This window comes from Apteryx mantelli, chromosome 19 (genome assembly GCF_036417845.1).
Source record: "Apteryx mantelli isolate bAptMan1 chromosome 19, bAptMan1.hap1, whole genome shotgun sequence".
Taxonomy (NCBI): domain Eukaryota; kingdom Metazoa; phylum Chordata; class Aves; order Apterygiformes; family Apterygidae; genus Apteryx; species Apteryx mantelli.
Window position 1 is genome coordinate 10,487,959 of NC_089996.1, and position 24,328 is coordinate 10,512,286.

The 24,328-nt window shown below is 50.8% G+C and overlaps 1 protein-coding gene across 1 annotated transcript in view; it reads left to right on the forward strand.

The window, feature by feature from the left end:
• Positions 1–24,328, forward strand: part of CACNA1G (calcium voltage-gated channel subunit alpha1 G) — a 161,840-nt gene that overhangs the window by 80,009 nt on the left and 57,503 nt on the right. Inside the window, exons 12-20 of the mRNA XM_067308542.1 lie at positions 11,935–12,086; positions 12,684–12,869; positions 14,035–14,149; positions 15,004–15,159; positions 19,651–19,719; positions 20,594–20,620; positions 22,556–22,649; positions 23,485–23,669; positions 23,864–24,310. Coding sequence (XP_067164643.1) covers positions 11,935–12,086; positions 12,684–12,869; positions 14,035–14,149; positions 15,004–15,159; positions 19,651–19,719; positions 20,594–20,620; positions 22,556–22,649; positions 23,485–23,669; positions 23,864–24,310 — 1,431 coding nt within the window. The remainder of the gene's footprint in view (positions 1–11,934; positions 12,087–12,683; positions 12,870–14,034; positions 14,150–15,003; positions 15,160–19,650; positions 19,720–20,593; positions 20,621–22,555; positions 22,650–23,484; positions 23,670–23,863; positions 24,311–24,328) is intronic.

The following is a 24,328-nucleotide window of genomic DNA, read 5'->3' on the forward strand; positions in this document are numbered from 1 at the left end:
TTGGAGGAGCCCAGGCTACAGGGTCATCGTTTAACCAGGGACCCAAATGGTATTTATGTACTTCTGACATGAAGTTAGTGCGCAGGGAAGAAGGTATGTGAAAATTATTACCTGTCTGGAACCCCACAACCTCCAGATTTGGTTTGGGCCTTAAGCTAAAATTCAGTTAAAAGAACTTATAAAGTGCGTGTAGCCAGGAGGAGAGGGGAGATGGGCTCGGGCTCAGCCCTGCAGCACAGAGCGCGGCCCCAACCCCCCCTGCAACGGGACAGCCCAGGCGGGACCCCAGGCTGGATGGCTTTAAACACCGGTGCGTGCAGACGTGGCCAGCACGACGCGTGGCTCGCGCAGCGGCTGCGTGGGTGCCGGCGGCGGTGCTGGGCTGCCTGGGCTTGGCCCCTACCTGCGACCGAGTTACTGCTGCGCCGGATAAGGAGGCCGAGGCCAGGGAGCAGATCACAGTCTCCGAGTGACTTGCTGGGTAGGTTTGGCTATCTTGACACTCGCGGATTGATTTCTCCATCTGGCAGAAAATTTTGATTGCTCCATGGTAAGGGGTGTAATGGAGCAGGGCGGCGTGCTGAACGGGTAGGTTGGGCAGGCCGGTGTGCCGGTGCTCGAGGATGCTCCGAAGGAGCTGCCGGCTTAAAAGGAGTCTGCATTAGCGTCCGCCGCCTGGGCTGCGGGTTGGAGGGGACGGAGCAGCAGGTCTGCAGTCCAGCTGGGAGTGCTGCCTCGAGAAACCACGGGCGCGCTTGGGATCCGAACCGCTTTAGCTGCAGCCCTTTGAAGTCAAGATCGTCGTAGCCTCCACCAGTGTCGAGCAAAGTTGAATGTTTTGCTGCTGCGCACGTGCGCGGTGGAAGGCAGCTGCGGATTTGTCGGGCGTATCGATGCTGGTCCTTTAACGTCTGTGTGCCAGAATGAGATCTTTCCAACAGGTCTTTCACCTCCCAAAGAAAAGGCAGCTGAATCTCAGCTGCCTCGCAGCTCTCGCAGGGCACGTGCTGCCCGGCCCGCGGCTGCAGCCTGTCCGGGGTCTTCCTCGTGCCGCAGTCTCCCTTGCCGATGGCCAGCACAGCAGGTAGCACCGAGTCCTCTCTGACCGCGGCAGCACTGCAGCGGGTCCGTCAGGGAAGCCTGAGCAGCGGTTTCTCTCGTCTGCATGGATCTGTGTCAGGCCGCTGGGTTGTGAAGGACAGGAATCCGTTTTATAAGTATTTTTGGTATCTCTTGCAGCTCTCTCTGGCTCCTCTCCTGTGAGCGCAGGGCAATCGAACCTGGGTGCCGCCGCACTCCTGGGAGGGCAATGCCCGCTCCTGCAGCTGAGCTCCGCGTTTATCCCGCGCTGGTGCGAGCCGGTGCTGCATCCCGCCGCAGCCTGGGCCCTGCTGCTTTATGCCATGCGAGGGCTTGGTAGGAGAGTCCTACTTCCCTCTGCGGTGAAGTTTCTAGTGCGATGATTCCCCGTGTGAATCTAATTCATTAGGCCTTGGTTCAGGAAAGCACTTAAGCATGTGCGTGAATCCCGTAGCTCAGCGAGACAACCTTTCTGGGGACAACCTCCCCCAGCTCCAGGGCTCTTCCCACGAGCCTGCGGGGACGCGCACCCAGGAGGTCCCGCGTCCGTGCAGCGCCTTTGCTTCCTAGAGGTGTCTCCACTTCTACTCTGGTGCATATGCCGTTTCTCCATTTAACTTCATTACACAGCTCCTCTGCCCGGTGCCAGCTCATCTTAGCCAAGTGATCAGTGCTTTGGCAGCGCTGCAAGGCTTTCCCTCCCTCGGAGGCTGTTGTCTTTGCCCAACACACTGCTTATATCTACCTGCAACTTAATTTCTCAGCGCTACAGCTGCATAGGGCACTCAGGCTGCAGGAAAAGAAGGTGCCCTATAGATTTGCACATACTATAGTCAATTAGCTCCTGCGTAACCAGAAATTACTCTTATGAACAGTTTGTTGTTAGAGACTAAGGGAGTCAAATCGATGCTAATAGAAGCTATCAGAACTGTCAGTCACTGGGATCACTGACTTCAAAACCTGTTCTCTGTTTGTTATTGGGGGTAATTCTGTTTATTGACCCCAGGGGTTATTCAGCCTTCTTATTATTTTGAAGAATCTATGAGGTCTTGTAGGAACTTGTGTGTTTTTATTGACTGGATCACAATGCTCTTCTAGAGTAACATGCAAAAATGCAGTGGTGCCAGGGCCCTCCTGTGTATTAGAAAAACAGGCCCTTCCCATAAAGTAGACTTTATCCTGGATCTGGAGGTTGAATCCTTTGAAAATTAAGGAAGATTTCATGCAACAGGAAAATGTATGGGGTTTTGGTCAGATAATTCAATTCTCCGGATGCTTTAGGGAAGAACCTATATGGGTTTCTTGACATCTGTCTTCTACTAAAGTTTTCTTCAGTTCCCTGAATGGGAAGCTGTAAGTGTCAATCCTTTCCTGTTAATTTTGTTCAGAGCCTGGAAATACTCAGGCTGCCTTAGATCATATCGTTGCAGCGGATGTTTCAACTGCCATCATCACCCTCATGTTATCTCTGCTCAGACAGCCCTGAGAAGAGAATCAGGCTCCGCGAAATGGGAAAATGATGTGCGCTCTCCAAACTTGCTTCATCCCAGCGAGGATGAAAAATCTCTGCTCTCTGCAGACAGGCGCTTCTCCGTGTTACATCTTTGATTATTGCAGGTGTTCCCCCCGGGTGTGAGCTGGCAAACACAGCGAAAGCTTGTGTAGCTTCCCCAATTTACACCAGCAAATGCTTTTGTCTGCAAGTGTTTTGTGCGTGATTTACCAGTGATCAGTCCTCTCCGCCTTTTCCAGCTCTTCTGCTAGAGCTTGGTCCGGCACTGAGGCTGCCCTGGTGTTGCTCCATCCTGGCAGAGCCCCCTTCTCACCCCACCTGGCCCCAAAGCGAGCAGGATGTGACCCAACCGCTGAGTGCTCCTGCTGTGAGGTTGCTTCGGTGTCCACAGGATTTCTCGCTCTTTGTTATAATTGTTCTTTTGCTGATGTTGGGAAACGAGCAGCTTTTCTCCCGTGGAAGGCAGTCAGCATTAGAGATAGTGTTACCAGTATAAGAAACCCAGTTTCAGCAGAACTGTGCAGGGGCAGCACAGAGACAGCCTTATTCTTTCTTTTTTTCCCCCCCTCCCTCCCCTTGGTACCTTCTCAAGTACTAATGGAGATAAGTTTGAAACTTGGTTTAGATTAACTAGAAATAGAGGGCTTTAAATCTCAAGTACTTACAAGGTGTGACCAAGTGGAAATGCAGCTTTTGTTCGGCTTAAGCTCCTTCAAAACCTGGGCAGATGGATGAGCCAGTTCATGTTTTTCTTGCATTTTCTGGGATAATATTCATCCTGAAATCTCAAGCTGAGAGAGATAAGGAGTTCAAGCAAGAATATCTGCTGTGCCTCCTGAGAGCAGTAAAGAAAGCATAGCCCAAGGGCTTGGAGGAGAGCATGGTTTACTGGTGATATTTATGGCTCCTGGGCAAGGATAATTCATGGCAGATCCCTTCAGGGCTGGCCGGGGCACGGGGAAGCTCAGCCATCGGCCATGGTCACGTGGCAAGCGTGCAGTGGAGGAGAAAGTTGTGCTCCCCTGCAGCCAGAGCGGCACCACATCCGTGGGATCAGACTCCTTCCTCATGAAGGGGTGAGGTCAGAAAGGAAAGTATGTTAATTATAACGGGGAGGAATAAGAGGAAGTTGGAAGAGATGAGAGGACACGGCGGAAGGGGAGTTCCTCTTAGGTAGATAGCTCCAATTTCTCTGAACTGAAAGCTGCTTTCCACTCTTTCTTACAGTATTGCTTGCTGTGGCATCAAATATTCAGTCTCTATTCAGTCTATAACAAAATCTTCCTTTCCCATGCTGTGCTGGGATGAAACCGGACTTGTTCAGTTGTCTGTCAAAGTCATTTTCTTTGTATAAATGGCTATAAATCCTGAACTTCACAGTGGTGCTTTTTCTCCAGCCTGCAGAGCAGTGAGCATGCTGCCCTTTCTGTCTATAACCACGCTGGGATGGGAAGGTGGAGCCAGCAGGAATGTGGGATTAATGAGAGATGCAGTCCAGACTCTTCTGGAAGTGAGTGCTTGAGGTCTATCCGGTGATATCCTTCACCCTGGTGTCAGGATGGGTGAAGAGCACAGAGCCTGAGGCAATTCAGGAAGAGGAGAGTGAGAGCCGCTGCAATCCTGCGACTTTCTGAATTGTTTTCCAGAGGGAGAATTTTTTCCTTTTGGCAAAGGATCAGTAGAGAAAGCGTATCAGTGTATCAGGCTCTGATTAAGTGGAGCTCAGGTTAGAGCTGCCGGACCCAAGGCAATAGCTAAAGCTAAAGCTCAATTCCTTATAAGGAGCCTCAAAGACAATGAATGTCGTTGCTGAAAATATGTGTGGATTGAGTTTCTATTTATAAAAGAGCAAGCGGCTCTGTAGCTAAGAGGAGTTATATTTACTGAAGGGGACTGAAGTGTTTTTTTGGATGGCCATAGCTCAATAGAGCTTCTGAAGTCTGCCTAACCTTGTCCAGGGCCAGCAGGAGCTCTGCAGAGCAGAGCCTGCAAGCTGCAGTCAACCTCCCAAAGCTGCTCAGGAGCTTGATGGACACCCAGGCCCGGGGGAAATAACGAACTGTGTGGCTGAAACGAGGGAGAGGCAGTTAGAAGACTTGTTGGCCAACTGGAGGACAAAGCAATGAAATTGAAAACAAAGCATGGCAGGTCAAGGTGGTTTCTGGTATAAAAAGTCCCGTTGGTAGCCAAAGTGTAGAAGGTCGTGGTTTACCTGTGGTAGGTAGGGCCAGCTCCTGGGCCCAGCCGGTCAGCAGAGAAGTAGGAGGGTGCAGGTGATGATTCCCTGCACTTGAAAGCTGGTGAACAAGCTCTGAGGCTACAACTAGCTTTAATGAGATGTTTGCTTAGTTTGAGCATGCAGCAGGAGAACTACTTAGCTGTAACACAGTGCTGGCTGTGTCTCCTCATCTCCTTTTCGCAGACTGATTGAGTTGAAAGAACCGTTGATTAAACACCTGGAGCGGACCAAGAGGCATGTCAGTTTGAGGAGCAGGGCAAATCTCGTGCTTGTGGGTCCTGTTTGATTTTTCTTATGTATGTATATTAAAAAAAAACTACAAGTGATGAGTCAGTAAAATGTTGTTGGTGTTTCCTGGGAAATAGCTGAGGTCGTTATTTTCCTCCTGTGGTATTTTTCCTTAGTTGCCATGGTAATGATTTCAGGAGGCTTTCTTCTGCAGGAGTGAGAAGTTTTCACGGTCTTCTGGATGCGCTCTCAGAAGCGGAGCCCTCGGGATCAGAAGGGATCTGCCTTCTGGCTGGTTGCCCCCTCCGGACTTTTGCACTGTGGCAAGACAGAAGTCTTGTAATGTTATATTTTATTGTTAGCTAGATAGAGAGGAGATCTCTTGGGGGCATCTGCGCTTTTGTTCAGCTGTCCTGGGGTGAGAGGCAAGGCAGGACCAGAATTCACCGTGGCCTGAAGCTCACTATCGAGGCCAAGAAGAGGGAAGGGATCCTCGCTGGACGTGCCCACGTGCACGGGGCTGGATTCATGTCTGATGAAGTGCCTGCACTGTAGCACAGTCATTTTCCTTTTATGGGTCACAGCTGGAATGAGGTAGGAATAGAGGCCAGCTAGGTCCCACCTCATCATCTGCCCCCAAACCCCCCTTGGTGTTAGCCAGCGTGCTTTCACACAAGCAAACAAATGTACTTGGACATTTAATATCTCCTTAGAGAGAAGAAAACTTGGAGAGGAACTTTGCCACCTTCAGTGCACTATCAGCCACGACAGACTAGGGACAGCAGCCGATCTCGGGCTAACGGTGTAAAGGCACCGGAGCTGTTCTTTGTGTCCCAGGAAGCCTCATGAGTTTGTGACCCTTCATCAGTGCTCCCGGGTGGTGGCCATGGCTGGCCCACCCCAGGGAGCAACAGGGAGTGAAGGAGCTCCCCAAGATGCGTGCCAGGGTGCTGGGCTGTGTTTCATCATCCAGCAGGACTGTGAACTACCTCAACCTGTGCTTTTAATGATTTCGGCCTCAGTCCTGCTCACTTTGGATGACATTTCCCCACTCGTTACCTTCAGCCTTGCTTGCTCAGAAGCCACTTTGGAGCCCTGTACACAGACCTGACAGAAGGGAGTACCATGCTCTGCTGTCTCATACCTGGGTGTAAACACAGCACGTAGCTTCTGCCAGCTGCAACCTGGCTCAAGAACTTCTCCTAAGTTTTAAATAGATAAATAAAATGCCCTACAGCCCTATTTCTGAATGCTGAAAAAGGGCAAGGTGCTGGTCTAGCTCTAAGGAACTCCTTGAGGCAACATTTAGTAATCAGAGGTGTTCTTCCCTTGCCTGCTTTTTGCTCAGAGGTGCCCCTGGACCATATTGGTGACAAGAGCCTGGGGTGACCCAGGTGGGACTGGTCACCTCCTGGATTCCCAATGTCTCTAGAGTCTTTGCAGCAGGTGAGAGAAAAAGAAATGCCCTTATGCAGCACCCTGTGGTCCAGCGAGGGACACCCTGCTGCCGCAGCACACAAGTGATGTCAAGCTTGACTCTGCCCAAAAAAACCCCAGAGAAGAAAGAAACGAATCAGATGCCGTTTTGACACACGTGCAGAATAGAAATGCAGCTGGCTCCGAGTAGCAGTGGTGAGTTGTTAAAGACTCCCAACCCCTGGAGCACAGGAGGGCCTCGCTCGAGGGGGAGAGCCGCTGCTGTGCGTGCGAGTACGTGGCAAGATAGGGCCAAGAGAAGATTTCTGGGCGCTCTCGACCAGCCCTTGCAGAGGAATGCTTGCTTCTGTGCAGCGCAGACCTCCGGGTCGTCCCTCACCACCTCCGAGCGCTCGCAGTTCGGGATGCCCCTCACCGCCATCCATGCTGGGCAGCCCCATCCGAGACCTCCAGGCAGGGTGCAGGTGGCAGCGGCACTTCGGGTCCAGCCGCGCGGGGCTGCCTCCCGGGGAGCCGCCAGGTCCGCTCGCCGTGCCGTGTTTGCGAGCGATGCCACGCTGTCTTTTCAGATTTTATGTGCTGCCAGCGCTTGTCAATGTACTGTTTGGTACGTCAACAAATGGACGCTACCCAAACGCAGAGCTAACAGGGAATGATTTATCCAGGACACTACGTCTGCGTGTCCAGATATCCTGGAAACAAAATTCAGTGTTTACCAAAGACTCGCTGGAAGAGCTGGTATTTCATGCCGCAGCTGAATCATGCTTGTATCTTGCTTGTTTTGGGTGTTACTCATTTAATCATAGCAAGCTTTCCTTTTAATTAGTCACTGCTGCTGCTGATGAGAGAATTAGCAGAAGCTGCTGTTAGTGGGGAATCGTAATCTATGGCAGATGCCCTCAAATCAAACCGGTGGGCAAGGAGCGTCGTGCTGCAGATAAACCCCGTGTTTGGCACCTTGCTCCTGCCTGTGGACTTGCATAAAGACTGTCCTTGCTGGCGCTCGTGGGGCCTGGTAGGGCTTCCTTACCAGGCGCGTAACCAAAGCCAAAGCCGGTTCATTTTTCCAGCTATATTGTTTGGCCAAAAGAAGGACGTTACCTCCCCTGAGGTTGCAGCACTTGGTGGGGAAAGGCTCTTGCTCTGGTACGTGCTGCTTCCCCCCGCACTTGGCGGCGGAGCCTCGGAGCTGGGGCCAGGCCAGGAATCTTTGACTCTCCCAGGTACGTGCTGTCGAGAGCTGGTCAATGGCATTTTGATTAGGCGGTTATTGTCAAAAAAGAGCAATTTATCAAAATTGAAGCTGTTCCTAGGAGGGGAACAGTTTCAGTGAACACTGTGTTTCAAAAAAGAAAAAAAAAAAAACTATTGAAATATGCTGTCTGAAATATTTGAAAATTTGAAACATCCATTTGAACATTTTGGGAACAGAAAGTTCCATGTTCTTCAAGCTGACTTTTATTTATATTTTTTAATTTCGTTTGATTTATAGAAAAGAACAAATGGATAAGGGAATACAGGCTGGAGCGGAGAGGAGGGCTTTCAAGATTTCAGAGTCAAAGCGCTTCAGTTAACCACATCTGAAACTTTTCACTCGTGTTGGGGATGGGATGACAATTTTAATTCCCACGGGACGGAAAACCCGCTTTCCTGCTGTATTTTAATGACGTATAAGGAAAGATGTCTCGGACGTGTTTGTGATCTCTCTAGGGCAGAAGCATCTTCTAAACAGTATTGTATATACGCATATAGATGATCTTGGAGATCTCGTAGCTGAGGTTATCAGAGCTGCCGCTGGGCGTTTGAACCCCTGCTTCCCAGCTGGCGATGCCCATGCCCGTAGGCAGGTTGCAATCTCAGCCCGCCTCGATCTTTATGAATGGTTTCTGAGCAGGCGAACGCGGCGCTGCCGGCGGGAGGCTCAGCCCCGAGCCCCGCCGGCTGAACGCGGGCGCTCCGTCCTCGCGGGCCGGGAGGCGTCCGCGGGGATGCCGCGGCTCGGAGGCGAGCACGCCGCGGCCGGCTGCAGGGATCCTCCGCGTGACTCGCGCTGCCCTGTCCCGATCGCCCGGAGCCGCCTTGCTCCCGGAGCAAAATAAATCCTCGATCCCAGCTGGGTCTGGCTGCAGCGCGCTCCGACCGGCGCGACGTCGAGCGGCTTCGCCTCTCCTTCCCCTGCTGAAGCCGCCTGCGCCACGGCGTGCCGTTTTTGTTCTTCGTGGCGGAGGCAGCAGGTTATTTTTTCTAATGTCGCCGCTTCTAAAGGCTGCCAGGCCCCCGCGAGCGCTGCCGCCTCGCCGGCTCCTCTCGCTGGTGCTGCTGCGGGCCCTCGCTTCTCCGAGGTGAGGCGCAGCAGCATCTGTCGGGTGAAGCCCTTCGGAGCGGGGGGTGATCGTTAACAGCGCGCTCCGGCCCCGGCTGGCGTGAAGCGACAAGCCAAGCTGATTCCCACCGACAGGTTCCCCGGATTTGTCTCTTCTTGCCAGGGCCAGACCTAAACAAAAGCCGGTGTGCCAGATGCAGTGGGATTAGATGCTGCCTGGATAGGTGCCCTTAATGGCTTGCTCCGTGCATTCCTTTGGCGTGGTTTGGGAGCTCTCCGCGCTTTCCCTGGGTACAAAGCGGTTGCTGGTGATAAGGGGTTTGGCTGTGAGCCCAAAGCCCCCCTGGGAGGCAGTCCTGGCCCATCGCTGGCTTCCAGCCGGGAGCGCTTTGGGGCACTGCAGGCGCAAGTCCTGCGTCGTGCGTGGCTCCCCTGACCCAGGGCCCGTCTGTGCTGTGACAACCATTTCCATCCAGATTCACAAGGCCCGATAAAAGCTTCAAGCAGAAGGTGCCCGGCAAGTGCAAAGTTCCATTAATGCGGTTTATTAACGCAAAACCACTGCCTTGGCTGGTGAGGCAATGATTTGTCCCCCTGGGAAGGGGTGCTCTGGCTGCGGAGACCAAGCCGTGCTCTGTTTTGCCGGTGCGTCGAGAGCCGCAAGTGCGTTGTGCCAGCGGGGCCGGGTATGCCGGGCCCCATCGGCCGGCGGAGCGGGGCTTGCGCAGGGGCACTGCCATCCCCGAGGGGGTACGGCAGAGCAGGAGTCAGCTTCTGCGCCCCCTTTATCGGTGGTGGTGGATGAGGAGGAAAGCTTCCAAGAACACGTTTCTTTTCCCGACAATATTGCTGTCATGATGATAACAGCACAGTCTACCATGGTGCTCTTGCGGTTATGAATGAGTTGGCATTTTTGGTGACTAATGTAGACTTCTAGCTATTTTAAATTGTCCTGAGGAGCAACTTGACTTGTTCACGGCCTATTTGTTGCTTTATCTCTGAGTGCTCCCAGACGTATATAATTTTAAGCCAGGGCTGTGTTTAATATTCTGAGCTAGAGCTTTGTATTTTTAACTCTAGATCAACAAGGAAGCGATGTGGACTGTGTGTCAAGTGCGTGTTTGTCAACCTCTAGCCGAGGGATCTGCTCCTTGGTGGGAGCGATGGGTGTAAAACCCCACGTGCTGGGATGTGAATTGATATAACCCTTTATTTTCTTCCCCTCTGGTTTCTCTATCTCTTCTCCTTTCCCTTCATTTGTAAAATTCACTGTTTTTTGCGAGGCAGCTTCTTTCATGGTTTAGCTCCCTTATTTTGCCATAAAGGGAAAAAACACTGGAGATGTTTGAGACATAGGAAGTGTTTGAACCATTTTCTGCCTGTAACTTTTTCTTTTCGATGCTGCCGTTTCTCCCTCTGCTAGCTGAGGACTGCTGTTTTGTTGCACTAAACCCCCACCAATATCAGTGCCAGTCCCCAGGGATCGCTCTACAGTGTCAAGATAACATCAAAAGAGTTTGGGTCCCCGTCTGTGGAGTAACCCTTGCGCTGGGCTGGAGGAACTTGAGCTAACAGGGCCTGGAAGGCTGTTCCCGGAGGCTTTGGTGCTAAGAAACGAAAAAGAAAAATTAAATGCCCACATGCATTTCTCTGTTTATTTGTCCAGCGTATATTTGTGAAGCCTTTGGTTACTATGGTTTCTTGGTGCTCTGAAACGCAATCGATGAGGCACTGAGCAAGGTGAAGATGATATCCTTGCCTTGCCCTTCTTCCCAGGTAGTGGGTTGGGATTGGGACACCTCATGTCCAGCTCTGCAGCTTGTGCTACAGCGGGACCAAGTTGTCGTGTCAGGTCCTGACGGGTTTTAGGAAGTTCTTGTTCCTGCTGTTGGCCAGCCATGAAGTCATTTTAGTACCATTAGTTGGTGGGAGCAGTCAGGAGCTAGCCCATGAGCATCCCATGTTGGCTTGGGTTTGTTGCTTCGCTGCCGCGTATGCGCTTGTAAAGCTGGCTGTAAACCACCATAGTGTCTAGGCATCTGAAGATGCAGGTGGTTACCTGTGGGAATTTAGAAAAGTATGTATATGAATTAAGGCCAAACTACCACTTAGAAGAAGAATCAAGTACCCAATATGTTTCAGGTGTTTTGCAAAATATTCCAGCCCACTGCCTCTTGGCGCTCCTCAATATTGTCAGTTTGACCCCACAGCCATCTCTCAGCAGGATGTTGCTCTCTATTTTAATGCAACTTTTAAGTAGAAGCATGAAGTTGCATATACATTAGGGGTTTAAATTGGGAGAGTGACTCTGGTATTACAAATTCTATTCCTATCTTTGCCACTGACTGAGAGTATGATCCTAAATGGGCTACGCCACCATTTTTTATCTTCTGCCATATGTTTTCCAATAATGCACGCCCACCCGCCGTGGAAAGTGCAGCGCTTGATGTCTGTAGGCATTGTTGGGAACCCTCTGTGAAATATGGTAGAAAAACATGAAAGGTATTAATTTAGGTCTAAGATTACTGGAAGTCTGTTTGTGCTTTTTTTCATACCTCTATTTTTAGTTTGCCAGTCTGAAATACTAGGATTGGGCCCTTTTCTCAGTAGCAACGTTCAGGGCTTCCTGATTATCAGGTTTTCTGAGGCATTTCAGTTAAAGCACCTAAAATCACCAACTGCTTTTGAAAGTCTTATCAAGTCTTTGATAAGATACTAAATGAAAAAGCAGGCTTGTAATTATCAGAGAAAACATTTCAACTTTCCTTTGTGTATAAGGAGCATTGGTACGGAGGCTATGAAAATGTTAAGACTCTGCACATGACACTTCTACATAAACCTCCTGTGGTGGTGCTAAAGCTGTGATTAACATGAAGTCCATGTCTGGATTTCCCCCTTCAATTTATAATGGGTATATAAACCTTAAATAGTATGTTTCTTATCTTCTCTCTCCTGGGGTTTAAGTTTGCTATTGCCTCTTTCCTGTCATACCATTTGCATCAATGTTTCTGCACTTAAAATGTTCAGTCTTGCTCTGTTTCCGAGTGTACATTTGCACATGCCTAACAGAGCTGTTTTGCTTACCTTGTCCCTTTCCTCTCATTCTTTCCCCAGCCGGAGGAGCTTACCAATGCCCTGGAGATCAGCAACATAGTCTTCACAAGTCTCTTTGCCCTGGAGATGCTGTTGAAAGTCCTCGTTTATGGTCCTTTTGGCTACATTAAGAATCCATACAACATCTTTGATGGGATCATTGTGGTGATTAGGTACAGACTCAGAGCTTTCTTTACGTGTGTTTCCCCTCATTTGACTGTTTAATTAAAGCACAAGGTAAGGGAGAGTGGGCATAAATACCTTCCTATGACACTTTATACTTATCTGCTGTAAATTAGTCCATGTAGAGAGACACATACAAGCACTAAAATATATCCTTGGGGTGGTTTTGTGGTTGTTTGAGAGGAGCCCAAGCAGAAAGCTACCAGTCCAAATGAACTGGGAAAGTCTAGGATCTGAAATGCAGGGAAAAAGAGAAGTCTAGGGAAAGCCCGGGAAAGTCTAGGCTCCAATACAATCAGTGTCCAATTAAGTAGCTGTCTGGTTGCTTGGCACATGCAAAGACTGTAACTGCACCTGCAGTCACTGATTTGTAGCGTGTTTTTGACGCTCTAGTGGGACTCTGCTCTTGGCAGATCCGGAGCTTGTTCAGCTTCCAGGAGGCGCTGGCAGTGCGTCTCTGCCCGGGACGGCTTCCTGCTTTCCAGCCTCTTTTCTCTGAATTTCACCCTCTCTTTGGCTTCCTCTCTGCCGTGGTTTTGTGTTAGACGCTGCCTTTTCATTCTGCAATGCCCTTTTTTTCCCCTCAGCGTCTGGGAGATAGTGGGCCAGCAAGGTGGGGGGCTCTCAGTCCTGCGGACGTTTCGGCTCATGCGGGTTTTGAAGCTGGTCCGCTTCATGCCAGCCCTCCAGCGCCAGCTCGTTGTCCTCATGAAGACCATGGACAACGTGGCCACGTTCTGCATGTTGCTGATGCTCTTCATCTTCATCTTCAGGTGAGTGCTTGGGGAGTGCTTCTGACCTCCAGTCCTGAAGAAGGACTGAGCAGCAGGCAAGAGGGACTCGTCTGAGCTGAACGGTCCCAGAAGCAGCTTTGCTGGCCAGCACTGGTGAAGGGCTTCCTGCCCTGACTAAGTTCTCTTAACTCTGGCCAAATGAGACATTGATCTTTGCAAGATGATTTGCAAGGAGCATCTTTCAGCTGGATGATTCCTTGATATCACTCCAAGACAGCTGCCCCAATACTTATGGGCTAGCAGAAAGCCTTGTGCTAAAAATACTGCCAGGGAGAGGGCAATGTTCCTAAAATGAAGTTGGCTTCTCTCTGTGCCCTGTTCTGCACTGGTGGTTCTGCTCTTACATGATCTCTCCTTTTGATAAGAGAGGTTCTGCAGTGGAAATATTAGAAATAGACTTGGACTAACCCCAAATATTTGGATTTTGGTCTAGATTTTGAAGAGAGCCTGTCTTTTTATAATAGCCAACTCTGTTGCTGTTCCAACAATTGAGACGCTGAGCAGGCTGAAGAAAGCCAGTCTCTTCAGTGGAATAATGTTCCTTTCCCCAGTGCAACTTTTCACTCCAAAACACCATTTGCTGCCATGATGCTGAGTAGAGCTGTGAATAATTTGATTATTCAGGTTACTGGCCAAAAGCTGGGGAAAACAAATTATTCTTTTAGCATCAGTCTAAAATGAAAGGTATTCTGTTTTCTTGTCAAAATGGAAAAAGTTATTTCAGGTCACCTGATGTGTTTCATTCAGGCATTTCACAGAAACCCTTTTTGTCTTTCTAATTCAATTTAGACACATTTTGCTGAAAATGTGTCATTGCAAAACAGAAAGTCAAAACATTTTGTTTAGAAAATGTTGAAACAAAATGTTTTGACTTAAAAAACAAAGAAAAAGAAGGAGGAGGAACAGACATACTTCTTGGCTGAAACCGTTTGACAGATTTGACCCAAATTCACAATCGGTTTGCGTGATCTCGTCGTGCATTTTTCAGCGAACAAATGATTCATCTTAAAACACAACGCAAAAAAAAAAAAAAAAAAAAAGCCCAGCTGAAATCCAGAGACATATTAAACCCTGCTGTATGGTTTTTGTTTTGTTTTTGTTTACTGTCATCTTCTGTTCAGCCCTTGCTTTTTCTCACATGCAGCATCCTGGGGATGCACCTCTTTGGCTGTAAGTTTGCTTCAGAGAGAGACGGCGACACTCTGCCAGACAGGAAGAACTTTGATTCCTTGCTGTGGGCTATCGTCACAGTTTTCCAGGTACAAAATGGAAAACCCCACAACAAATGTGCATTTGGAGACTGCGAGGGTGTGGGGTTGCTTTCCAAAGCATCATACAGAGCTCAGTGAAACTCCTTGCCATGGAAGGGGGAGGACTCGAGCCACAAGTGAGGGAACGTAAGGAGTTTCAGACAACATTAGAAAATAAATCGTAAAGCCAGCGAGGGGGGAGCCGCAGAGGTAGGAGGCTTTGCATTTGCAGGGAGCTCTGGAGAGGTTACAGGCTGGCTGGGATCTTTGCAGAAGGTGGAGGCTCAACAGAGGAGAGCAGGGCCATTTGCAATGATATTGCAGCAATGAACGAAACCTGTTTTAAGCCCATAACTTATATGTGTTGTTTTTGCTCTAGCAACTCTGAGCTCTGTATTCACTGGGTCTTTGGAGGATGTTTAGCTGTTCTGGCCAACTGTAGGAAGCATCATTCATGCGACGTTGCAGTCACCTACGGCCAAAGGCGTCCTTTGGTGCTGGTTGGCATCAGGGTGCTTTGGTAGGGTCGGTACCCTGGGGCGGCATGGAAGGCAGTCGCTTTGGTCACTGCCCCGTTTCTTCTCTGACTCAAGTGGTGGCCTGGGCCAGATTTGTCCTCCAGAGCCTCTTTCTGCCTTATCTTTTGGGCAAGCAGAATGGTGAACTCTTTCTGATGAGGTACCGTGCCGTATTCAAATGCGTAGTTAGGGCTGTGGTGGATACCCCAAAGGAAGGGCGCTTGTCTGCGTGCGGCGGCTGACCAGCGCCTCTGCCCATCCAGAGCCCAGATACCCAGGCAGGCCTGGGGAAAATGGCTTGCTTTCCTTGGGTATCTTCATTTTCCTGATGCCCTTTCTCTGCAGATTTTGACCCAGGAAGACTGGAACAAGGTCCTGTACAACGGCATGGCGTCCACCTCTTCCTGGGCTGCTCTCTACTTCATCGCTCTCATGACGTTTGGGAATTACGTTCTCTTTAACCTGCTGGTGGCCATCCTGGTAGAGGGTTTCCAGACTGAGGTAAAGTCCTGCTACTCGTGCCTTTGTTTTCTTCTAAAATTTCAGGGCCTCCGTATCCTGGAATATGATTTATGAAATGTTTATAAAAGTGGTACATGAAAAGAGCTGGGGAAAAATGAGGTCTTCCTTTTTCTTTTTTTTTTTTCCTTCTTCTTAGCCAAGGCACAATTTAATACACCAAGCCCTTTAGCTGAGCTTAAATGAAAAGCATTGTTAGCATTAATACAACACTGAACTTCAGCGGTGAGTCAGTCCCTGCCGACGGAAGAACTGCTATGACAGTGTCTTTGAAACAGTTTTTGCTGTGTTTGCGAGCCAGATTAAAAGCCCCTCCTGAAAAGTTATGCAGGCTGCTAAGAGATTAGGGCTGTGATTACCTTTTTGATGGTATGCGTTCACGGCGCTCTTCCCGTTTCCAGCACTGCAATGCTCTGCGCTTTTTAACCTACTTTATTTCTAGTCTCTGCCGGCTGCTTCCTCAGGCTGGGAACCTCCATGAAGCAGCCTGGACTCCCATAGGTTTTCACGGAGGTGACTCCAACCTAACCTTTCTTCTCATCATACTGTCGTCCTAAGTGAATGAATGAGCTTGTCACCAAGTGCCCAGAGTGGGTGCCTGTGACTGCCCAGTTCTCTGCAAAAACTGTCCGGTTGAGCAAAATTGTCAGTGAGGAGGGCGAGAGGGGACCTTTATGCCCTGCCCGGGGGTTTCGAGAGGTAAACGTAACCTGACGCTGCTCACCAGCACCTGACTGTGTGGGCTGTGTTTTTACACAGTACGCCTGATTCTTTTTCTTTGTTTTAAGTGTGCTGGGGTGACTGCATATTATTTAAGATTTGCCACTTGTCTATCATAATATTCTACCACTCTGAATCATTATGCACAGAACCTTTTTTAAGATTATTGTTTTGGAGCGCAGTTCAGGGTTGAATCTTAGAGTTGTACCAGGAGATGGCAAGAAGGAAATTTTTTTTTTTTTTTGGTATCGTCTCTCTCCATGTTGGTGCTTTTATTTTTAATCGTTCCTGTTGTGGCTGCTTCTCTCTGTAAATCACCTCTCCTGTCCCCTCGGCGGAAGGGAAAGGTCACTGTCAGGCTCTCCTGAATAGCACCGTGTCCCCTTGCCTGAGTGAGAAGAGTTAAAAAGCTCCTGGTCTGCTCGTGATGACCAAGCCCGTTGATGCAGCAGCTTCTCGCGCTCGCTGCCGAGCGGCACCTCCCGGCCAGCGCTCGCTGGGGGCGGCCGTTGCCACCGGTCCTCGTCTCAGCCCGGCTGGGCGGCCCTGTCTCACCGGGCTGCAGCTTGTCTCGCGCTCTCTTTGCAGCCAGCCCAAATGCCAGTATTGGGGCATAACTCCCTGTAAACCCGTGTCTCGGCTTAGCGTGCAAGCAATTCTGTTCAGATAACCGTATCCTTCAGGGTGCATCCTCCCTGGCGTCAGGGAGGGCTTGGGTCAACCCAAATTTGCTTTCAGCTTGCCCTTGCAGCCGGGCAGGGGGGCTGGCGCAGCGGTGGGGGCTGAGCCCGCTCCCGGGGCAGGACTGGCACCCCGTGGCGTGGTCTGGGCTCCCCCAGCTGCTCTCTCGCTGGTAGGTTGCTTAGGCGGTTAAAGCCAGCTCCAGTACTTCCATGTGAGCTGCAATTGTGCTTTAACTGCAGCATAAACAGACCTTAACAGTGTAAATCGTGGAGTAATTTCTGATTCAGGATTGCACTCATATAACATGCTTAACTTGAAGCCAGCGGCACTTAAGCCTGTATTTAAAGGCAGGCACAGGTCACAGAGACCAGAATCCCGGGCAGGTTCCAAAGTCCAAATTCCTCTCCGGCTGTGGGGGCGTAATTCTACCTCACCACGGCAATTTCAATGAACTTGCACCAGATTTATGTAATTTGTGACTCTGATTACAGCGTGATTACAGTGCTATTTTATATCGCAGGCTTTTATAATGGCATTTTAATAATAATCTTCCCACCATGCCCTTGTTTTTCTGAGTTCTCACTGCTCCTCCAGTAAGTTGAAATATGATGAAGAGATAGCTGGGCTCGACCCAAGTTTTCCGCAGCAGACAGGGAGAGCAAATATCTGTTGGAGGTCACGAGCCTGATCTCCGAGAGGTGTAAGTCAGCATTACTGCCCTGCCTTCAGCAGAGACAGGCTTTCACCCACCAGACCCGGCCTCGCTCTTTTATGTTTATTCAGCTTTGCTGGTGTGTAGCTTTTTAAACATACCTCATCCTCATTTTTGCTAGCAGGCGTACAAAGAACCCTCTCCTAAGCAAAATTAAGAGAGAGATCATCTCTCATTGTAAACAAAACCCAGCTAGGCTCTCCGGCGGCTGCGCTTGACCCTTTCTGCGTTGGGTTTTTTTTCATTCTCCTTCAGCTTTCTGGGCTGAAACACAATCTCAGGGCTGCTGTCTTTATCTCCCCGCTCCTTGACTGCCTTTCCTCAATCTGCAAGCACCTCGTTAATTTTAGTGCATGGCTTTGCAGCCCGCCGTTGCTAGGCAGCAGATGTATATAAGCAGTTAAGAAACAAAAAGAACCTGTTCCAAACTTTAAATCCGGAGCAATATATTTTGCAGGGTTGGGTTTCTATCTTTTTTTTTTTAATTTATTTATTTTTCTTGGTAACCTGCTTCTCTCATGCAAAAGGCACATGCAGGATTTTATGCAACGTGGGTATTTTTGAATGTGCATTCTTTGAATTAGCTCGGGTTTGGCGTTTGTGCACGAATCCCCCGTAGCTGGACGACGGGGAAAGTGAGCAGAGCGCCTCCATTTGATAGAGCCGCAAGCTCAAAATTGCTGCCTGAACCATCAGGTCCCTGCCCTGGGGATTTACCTCCGAAGCAAACACTGACTCCTGGTAAGAGAGCTTTTTGTTAGACATAAAGCTCCTCTCCTGGGGGACTCCCGGATAATATTATCTCCAAAGCCTATTCTTCCATTGGTAATCCTCCCGGTTTCGTGTCCCCTTGTCCCCAGCAGCCCTCACTTGTGCATTTGTTTCTTTTCCTTCGTTGTGCCCCTCACGCGGCCCAGGGCCTGCCATGTGCCAGGGTCGGCTGGTTGGCGTTCCTCAAGTCCTTCCACGCTTTCCTCCGTAGGAAAGACATAACCCGCTCCCTGGAGTAGCATCAGACCTTGTATACGTAATCTGAGAAAACAGAACTTGGACTTCTGGGCTTCAGCCAGAGGGAACAGGCCATTTTCTCTTGTTCGAGCCTTTGGATTCTGTTTTTGTTGCATCCCTTACCTTTTACATTCCTATCAGTTTCATTGGGATTATTCTTGAGAAGGAAACATTTTTCCGTGTTTTCTCTTTGGATGGCTTTTCCCTGTCTCGCTCCCTCTCTTACAGCCAAAGGCTTTAAATTAAGTGTCCATTACATGGCTAGCAAGACACTGTTGTCCTGGTCAGGTCCAAAAGTTGATCAGTCTTTCTTAAACTTTTCATCCCAGTCTACAGTGGGATGAGTCTTGCATCCCACGCAGCAACTGGAGGAAAAATCCAGTGCCAAATAGACAAGAAATTAAGCCAGTTGGATACCCTGTGCCTTGCCACTGTTGTACACAACTCTCACATAGGTCCGGGACCCAGAAAAGGGGTCCACGCGCTGGTACCATGCATGCTGTGCAGATCCTTCCCACAGGCCCTCAGCAAGCGGCTGGGTAGAAAATCCTGCTTTTGGACCTGCCCATGCGCTCCCCGACGTGTTTGGAGAACCCCTGAATGCCACTAGGAAAGGGAAGGCCCAAAGAGGAGGTTAAAAACCTATGCTTTCCAATTGGGTAGGGAAAAGCAGATTTCTGGTGCTGTGAGAAGGTGCTGGAACCACTCTTTAGACGAAGCCGCAGAGGGATCGTAGCCCTGCTGTCTGCAGCCTCCGACTGATTTCAGGGAGATCCAAATCGCATCCCCAGGTGTGCTTCCCCCAGGGAAGTTCTAGCTGGGCTGAGGAAGGAGCCGAGCCTACATGGTTTATGATGGCTTTCCTTAAATGAGGTATTTCACCTGGCTGTAAGAAGACCGATATTGTGTTAATCAAACATTCATTAAAAGCCTGCATTGCTGCTTAATGACAGCATAATAAATAAAGAACCCATTATGCAGCTGCCAAAAAAAGAAAATCATGTTTTCAGTAATTAGCTGGTGTTTCATTAGCACAATTATCACTTAGGAGCTGAATCTCCTATTGAAACACTTAATTTAAAGGTAAGGCTGGTCCCTCCGAAGGACTTTGCTCCCTCTCAAATGCTCCTGCTCGTGCCCTGAGCGGTCGGCGGCTCCCGCGTGCCGGACGAGCGTGTCCTCGCCGCGCCGCGGCCCCGACGGCCGCGCGCTGCCCTCCTCCACCTCCGCCCTGCTCCATCCTGCCTTTTCTCTCTCCTGTTTGCGACCCGCTCTCCGCTCTGATGTTGCGACTGTGAAAATTGAACCCCCCCTTCCCCTTGCTTCCCCCCTCCCCGTTTTCACTTCAGGAAATCACCAAGCGAGAAGACGCGAGTGGGCAGTTAAGCTGTATTCAGCTGCCTGTCGACTCGTCGGTGGTACGTACGCGCTGAGCATGAGCACACCCCAACACCGTCCCATAGTCGTCTCCGTGGTGACTGGTCGCACACCGTGATGCTGTTCTCGTTGTAGTAGCTGTCGTTCCTTTTGGGGTGTTTTCTTTCGTTTTTCTTTCTTTCCTTTTTGTTGTCGTCATTGTCGAGTTGGCCTTGATTTTAAGTCCCTTCCTTCTTTGGGAGAGCCAGATAAATTAAGGCCGGCACTTTGGTGCTGCCCGGAGCGGCTCCAGGCTCCTGCAAGCCTCGGACTCTTTCAGCCAGGAAAGTGCCCTGGTGATGCTTCCTGCAGCTTGTCCTGAACGGCACGTTTGCATCGCGCCAAACACCTCCCCTTGATCATGCCCAGCAGGGCACAGAAAACTGCCAAAGCCGCCAGGGACCTGGAATCAAGGCTGTTTGTGGACACGTGTGTGTGCAAGCCCCGCGCTCTGGAGGCGGCGGTAGTCACAGGCGGAAGGAACGCTGTAGCATAACCCGACAGGCTGGCCTCAATGCTGGGACTGCGGGGAGAAACCCGCTCGCCCGGATGGCGGAGCCCGGCAGGATAAGAGATCGGAGAAAGGTCCATTCTGGTCCGAAAACCCCACGGATCTCTGAAACACAGCACCCCCCCAAACCTTATTCTTCTCCCTACCACATACCTCTTTCTCCTTATTGCTCCCTTTTCTGTCCTTTCCTAGAAGTTTGGCTTTTGCTTCAGCGCAAGGGCTCTTTCCTATTGTACTTGGGTATTTTCTCTCACCTTCTGTACGCACTGGTTAATCCACTGTACTGGATGGTCCATCTTGACCTACTCTAATTTTCCCACAAGGATTTTAACTCCATCTTCTCTCATAACCCCTTTTCTATCCAGAAAGGCAAACTGGGAGTGCAAGAACAGGTAATGGCCCCCAGCCCCTGCTGCGAGATGCTTGCCTGCACCCGTACTTAGTTCTGCCGTTTGCTGTATTAGAGGGGATGCTTTCTGTCCTAAAGACATGGGGTTTGGTGCTGTGGGAAGGGATGGTGGGAAACCCCTGTGGGCCTGCTTTCCCACGTCCATGCCCATCTCATAGTGTGCCCGGGAACTTCCCTCTGGACACTGGAAGAGTGTTTCAGGAATACAAATTAAGTAAAACTCTGCCCGTTATTTATTCATTTTTAATAGCCCCTTAGGGAGAAGTAATTCCTGGCAGGCCTACTGACCTGCTGAGCTGGGGGCCTGCGGAGGGAGGCTACCTGAAGCCAGCTGGAGCCTGCATTCACGAAAGAGACAAAATTTATGAACCCAGCAAAGTTCAAGGCTGTCTGACTTTGCTGTTCCCTCTTGAAAGGTGCATTCCTGACCTTCCCCAGTCTGTGCATCCTGCAGAACGAACTTCCCTGCGTAACACAGGTTCTGAATATGCAGGAAGGGAAGTTGAGAGCCAGGACTTTACATCACGCTCTCTTTTGCCTTAAAAACACGTATCTGAGAGTGTCCAGTCTTTCTGGAACAGACCCCCTAACTGCTCATTGAACTTGGGAGGGGAGAATTCAGGCTCGTTCCTCTGGAGCTTTGCCTGAAAACGTGCGCAGTGCTTGTGTTGCGTTGGATGGGCCTTGCGTTGCGCGCCATCTCCTCTTCCAGCCCACTGATGCAGCGCCTCCCTCCAAACTGGGGCCCACCTGGGTTTTTTCCACCCAAACAGGTACCCCCAAGCACCAAACTTCATCAGCCTTGGCCAGGGCTCCTGGGGGTGCAGCTTAGGTGCGTGGTTTGCTGGGACTCCTTGGTTGCCCCAGCTGGAGCAAGGTCCTGCTTGGCTTCTCCCATCTCGGCATCCTCCCTCCCTTCCCACCTCTCCTCCCTCCCTGACATATGTCCTGACGGAGCTCGACGCTCTTTGCCAGAGTAGCAGTTTCAGCAACAAATCATCCTCTTTTGGATGGGCGTCATTCTGGCAAGCGCCGTTCCTCCCGTCAGGTGTGTGCTGGATATACCACACCCTAAGCGCCTTTCTGCAGTGCCAATGGACAGAATCAGTGGGGCATGCAGGGAAGTCCCTCGCCAGGGCCATGCCGCAAGACTGAGCAAGCGCCTGGGCACCACACTGGGAGCAATGGTAAATCTCTTCCCTCTCCTTCTCGAGGGCGCACGGACGCAGTCCCGAGGATGGGCCCGTGTCAGAACAGGCAGTTCTCGTTCAACCCCAGGCGTCTGAAATAGCACAGTGGAGCTTCTGCGAATCCCCTGAACTTAAACTTGTGTTGTGTGTTGCAGCTCTAAGGTAAATGGCCACCAGGGGCAGTTGTTATCAGGTTCTGCCACTTGGATCTTCTCTGCTCTGGTGGGGCTTTCACTGATGAGCGCCCATCAACTGAATTGGAAAGTCAGGGATTTATGTCCCTTGCTGAACCCTGGATTGTTTCATCGAAGCATCGCTAGAAAGAGCCACGCAAATGCCTGGATACACTGAGTTTTAGGTTACAGTGTGTAAATTAAAAGACATGAGTAGGGTCATTTTTTGTCCCAGTACTGCTCATCAGATACATGTCCTTTCCAAATGTCTGCCCAGTGTGCAAATCCAGCAGCAAAAGTTAAGCAATGTTTTTCCTGATCCCTTTCTGAGACTGCGTTCAGATTCAGAGGCAGTCTGTCTTCCTGGTAGGAGGTTAATTAGTCTGTGGTATAAATATGTGCATGCGTCATTTTGTGAAAGGTGATGTTGCATCGTGGTACAAATTTCCATGGATCCGTAGGTGTGTTGTTGATGATGGGAAGCTGTTTTTCAGAGGGGCATCCATGCAACACAGCCATTCACCCTCATGGCTAAAGTGCTCTGTTTTGCTCTAGGGCGATGCTTCCAAGTCCGATTCTGAGGGGGATCTTTTCCCTCACAGCCTGGAAGAAGAGGGTGGACTTAAGAAAAACTTGTCGAATCCAGCCTGTAAGTAACAACCCTGGGACGCAGTCCCTATTGCAGAAACTTCACTTTGCTGTGAAAACAATGCGTCCCAGATGGGAAGCGCCCTTCTAGAGAGAATATCTTAGTCCAAGCCGCTGCAAGTGTTGCCGAAGCCAGCAGCCTTGCAGCGTGGGTTTGGCTCGGGAATGCAGACAAAAAGAGCTGGGATGCTATTAGGGCCCATCATCTTGCAATCAAGCCTGAAGTCTAGGCTTCGAGATAATGTCTCTGCAGAGTGACAGGACGAGGGAGTATGTACTGAACTATGTGGCACTGTCCCTCTGCCCACGGCTGGCAGAGGAGATGCTGGGGGTCACCCTTGCGGGCAGGGGGATGATGGTGCCCAGGGAGGAGAGACTGGGACAGAAAGGAGAGGAAGCCGGTGATGGAGCCAGAGCACGTGGGAAAGGGGTAGCTTGGGGGGCAGAGACAGCCCTTGGGGAGAAGGGGATTGGAAGTGAAAGCTCAGAGGTAGGGGTGCTGAAAAGCAGCAAACTGGTGAAGGGCAAAACAGAGGAGGGAAGGGGCTGTAGGGTGTTTGTTGAACGATTGAGGGGCAGCAGATGGCAGCCCACATCTGCTCTCCTTTCTCATTGGTGCCTGATCCATTCCTGGTTTACAGCTCCCTGCACGCCCCTGTTCCTCTGCTGTGTTGAAGGAGGAGCTCTCTGCTCTCCAAAACAACCTTCTGGCCCCCATCCCCATGATGTTTGGAGAACCACCTCCTTGAGAGCTGCCACCTGCTTTGCCTGCCCAAGCGCATGTTGCATGCATGCCACTTGAGCGGTGACACCTAAAAGCCACTTGTGTCTTCCAGTGCTGGCCCTGAGCGACCACCCAGAGCTGAAGAAGAGCCTCACCCCGCCGCTCATCATCCACACCGCAGCCACGCCGATGCCCATGCCCAAGAGCGCCATGTTCGGAGACGCAGCACAGGGCTACGAGTCCCGCCGGGCTAGCGGCGTCTCCGTGGACCCCAACGCTTATGAACTCAAGTCACCGGTACTCACCTCACTTTCCCCTGTTGATGCTCGCTGTGCTCCCCTTGGGTTTGTGGGGTCGCTTTGTGCCGCTTCCATCTGTACGCCCACGCTGCGCTCGCTCGTCCCTCAGTCGCGTCGGTCCTGCCTGGCGAGACTCGGGCAGGGGTGGCAGCGGCTGGGGGTGACGCTCTCGTCCTGGTGTCCTTTCCGCAGTCCAGCATACGGAGCTCCCCCCACAGCCCCTGGAGTGCCGGCAGCAGCTGGAACAGCCGCCGCTCGAGCTGGAACAGCATCGGCCGCGCGCCCAGCCTCAAGCGCCGGGGCCAGAGCGGAGAGCGCAAGTCCCTCCTTTCTGGAGAGGGGAAGGAGAGCTCGGAGGAAGGGGACAGCTCGGATGAGGAGCGCTCCAGTCGGGCCGGCAGTTTCAATGGCTCTTTACCTCATCGCATGGAGTCGCTGGAAACAAAAAGCTCCTTTGACCTCCAGGATACCTTGCAGGTGCCTTCGCTCTACCGAAGCGGCAGCATGCACAGCAGCCGCACCTCTGCCTCGGAGCATCACGACTGCAATGGGAAAACCGCCCCGGGCCTCCTGCTCCATCAGCTCCACTTAGATGACCCCCGGCAGGACTGCGATGACTGCGATGATGAAGGCAACATGGTAAGGAAAGGTCAAGCG